The sequence below is a fragment of the Bison bison genome, unplaced genomic scaffold, assembly GCF_000754665.1.
Source record: "Bison bison bison isolate TAMUID 2011002044 unplaced genomic scaffold, Bison_UMD1.0 scf7180017846042, whole genome shotgun sequence".
NCBI classification, from domain to species: domain Eukaryota; kingdom Metazoa; phylum Chordata; class Mammalia; order Artiodactyla; family Bovidae; genus Bison; species Bison bison.
In genome coordinates this window covers 8,601-11,194 of record NW_011476615.1, presented here as the reverse complement: position 1 = coordinate 11,194, position 2,594 = coordinate 8,601, and the positions used below count along the sequence as shown (strand labels likewise).

At 63.6% G+C, this 2,594-nt stretch overlaps 1 protein-coding gene across 1 annotated transcript in view; it reads right to left on the bottom strand.

The window, feature by feature from the left end:
* Window positions 1-958: 958 nt before the first annotated feature.
* Window positions 959-2,594, bottom strand: part of LOC104987430 (voltage-dependent T-type calcium channel subunit alpha-1H-like) — a gene marked incomplete at both ends in the record, with an annotated part of 9,903 nt that continues 8,267 nt past the window's right edge. The window contains 4 exons of the mRNA XM_010838337.1: window positions 959-1,059; window positions 1,221-1,354; window positions 1,542-1,651; window positions 2,385-2,536. Coding sequence (XP_010836639.1) covers window positions 959-1,059; window positions 1,221-1,354; window positions 1,542-1,651; window positions 2,385-2,536 — 497 coding nt within the window. The remainder of the gene's footprint in view (window positions 1,060-1,220; window positions 1,355-1,541; window positions 1,652-2,384; window positions 2,537-2,594) is intronic.

Sequence of the window (2,594 nt, the reverse complement as noted above, 5' to 3'; positions counted from 1 at the left end):
CTTGCCCAACCCCTGCCCGCGGCTCTTCCATGAACTTGCCGCCCCTTCCTCCACACCTTCCTGACTCTGATGTGGCTGGTCCCTCTCTTCACCAGCCCCCCAGAGACATTGCACCGGGGGTGCCGGGGCCTGGGCTTCCCTCCCACCGCCCCATCCAGCCGCTCCCAGACAGGGGGTGGCTACACTGGAGCACTAAGGGCATAACTCGGGGCTGAGGAAGGCTGCTGGGGACCAGTGGAGGCCAGCTGAAGATGCAGGGTGTGGACGGCTGGGGAGGCAGCCGGATGGATAGATATATGCTGGGCCGGTGGACAGTGGCCAGGAGGGCTGGATGATGGACAGCTGGGCATCTGGTAGATGGGGGACAGACAACTGTCTGAATGGATGGATAGAAGCCTGGGTGGCTGGATGGCTTGTTAAGAGGGCTGGAGTCACGGTCAGATGGACACATGGATGCCCGGGTGGACTGGCTCAGGGGCTGAATACTACACAGATGGGGTAATGAGACTTTCAACTCAAGAAGCCATACAGGGTCAGGGTTGGGGCTGTGGACACAGGATGTGAGGACAGGGCCTGAGCTGGCTTCAGGAGAGACAGGCCTCTGGCCAACACCCGAGCCCCGGGTGTGGGCCTCCAAACTCGACAAGCCCGCTGCAGCCACGGGCTCTGCCCTCTGCCCAAAGCCCACTGAGCGCAGAACTGCACCGGGCAGTGGGCCCTGGTGTTCCCCAGAGAGACTAGAGTGAGGCCGGAAAGCAGGTGGGCCGCCCCTCACAGCTCAGCTCAGCAGCCCAGTACTCCCTGTCGGTGGCGGGGAGGGGCTTGAATAATTGCGTTTGTCTAGAGACTAGAAAGACCACGTGAACGAACGATGCCTGACCAGTGAGCCAGGCCCTCCTGCAGTCTTGTCCTCTTGGGGGCATCTGTGATGCCCACCCTGGGAGCAGGGGAGCCAGACCCAGGCCAGGCCCCTGAGCGGCCGACGTACCTGGGGCAGCGCCTGGACCACCGTGTCCAGCAGGGCCCGCATGCCCGTGGCCATCTTGAGCAGCTTCAGGACTAGGACGGGGAGCCGAGCATTAGTGGGGCGTGGGGCTGGTCTGACCCGAACTACGCATACCCCCACCCCCCGGTCCCCAGGCGGTCCACTGGGGCAGGTGAGGCAGGAGGTGGGGGGCGGGCCCTTGAACAGCGCGAGGCTCAGGTGGGTGGTGGCCTACCGCGGGCGATACGGAGGACACGCATGATTCGGATGATGGTGGGGTTGATGGGCAGTGCTGCGTTCATCTCGATCTCCTCCAACGTGATGCCCATGATGGACAGCAGAACGATGGCCAGGTCCAGCTGGTTCCACCTGGGCGGGCGGGCAGGCATGGCTCAGCGCCAGCCAGTGCCTCCCCCCAGTACCCCGGCCCTTCGGAGCACCTGCAGTCCCTTCCCTGTCCCCTGGGAACGTCCTGGTATCGCCAGGGGCACCCCTGCTCAGCACCGTTGCCTCTGCAGGCTCCGGCCACGGTGCCCATCTGCCCCACCCTACACACCTGTCCTTGAAGAACCTCCGGAACCCAAAGGCCACCAGCTTCAGCACGGCCTCGACGACAAAGACGATGGTGAACACGTAATTGCAGTACTTGAGGGCCTCGTCCAGAGCCTGGGGGCGAGCACCAGGCTCCTGAACATCAGGCCCCCTGCAACGCTGCCCACCCTGCCCCACCTCTCTGCTCTGCTGACCGACCGGGGCACCCCAGGCCCGCCCACGGACAGGCCTCAGCTATTACTGGATGGAGGTCTATGCTGGCTTAGGGAGGCCTGCCTGGCCTGACCCTCACAGGATTCTCAGCACGACCCTCAGTTGGGGGAACCTGCTGCTGGGAACCCAGACTCCCAGCCCTGGCTGGACCAGTCCCACCCACAGCCCAGGGCAGAAGCCAGCCCGCCAGACGGGCTCAGCTTCAGCTACAGAATCAGAGACTCTCAGCTGTTCTGGGAGGAGGGGGCGTCCCGTCTTTGATGAAATAATGGAGATGGGATCTGAGAGCATCACCCTCTCAGTCTGACCTTTCTGGACTTGGGGACATCCCCTAGCCAGTGTTTTTGGATGGAACCTGTCACGGGGTCAAGGATGCCCTTGGGACAGGTGGCCCAGGGAGTGTCCACTGGCTTTAAAGGAAGGAGGGCCCTTTGTTCAAGCCACACCTCCGTGTATCCCACAAGCCCCTATGAGGGCTCAGGCAAGGTTGCAGACCTGGGGCCTCCAGCTCTCAGGGTAGCACCACCCGGCTGGCAACAGACCCCACCCTTGGTGACCAACACCCCCCCACCCCTGCCCCCAGTGTTCAGGCCTGGAGGCAGGAGGGCCGGTGTGTCAAGGCAGCGAGCCCCACCTTGGGCTGGTTGTAGTGCTCCATGGACATGGTGATGACGTTGACGCCAATGATGAAGGTGATGAAGAGGTCCAGGTAGTGGCTGGTGCACAGAGTGTGGATGGAGCGGCGGGTGGGCGAGTAGTCCGCATAGTAGGGCCGTCGCTGGGCCTCTGCAGGGAGAGCACAGCGGTGAGCAGGCAGGTGGGGCGGCATGAGAGGGCTGCCTCC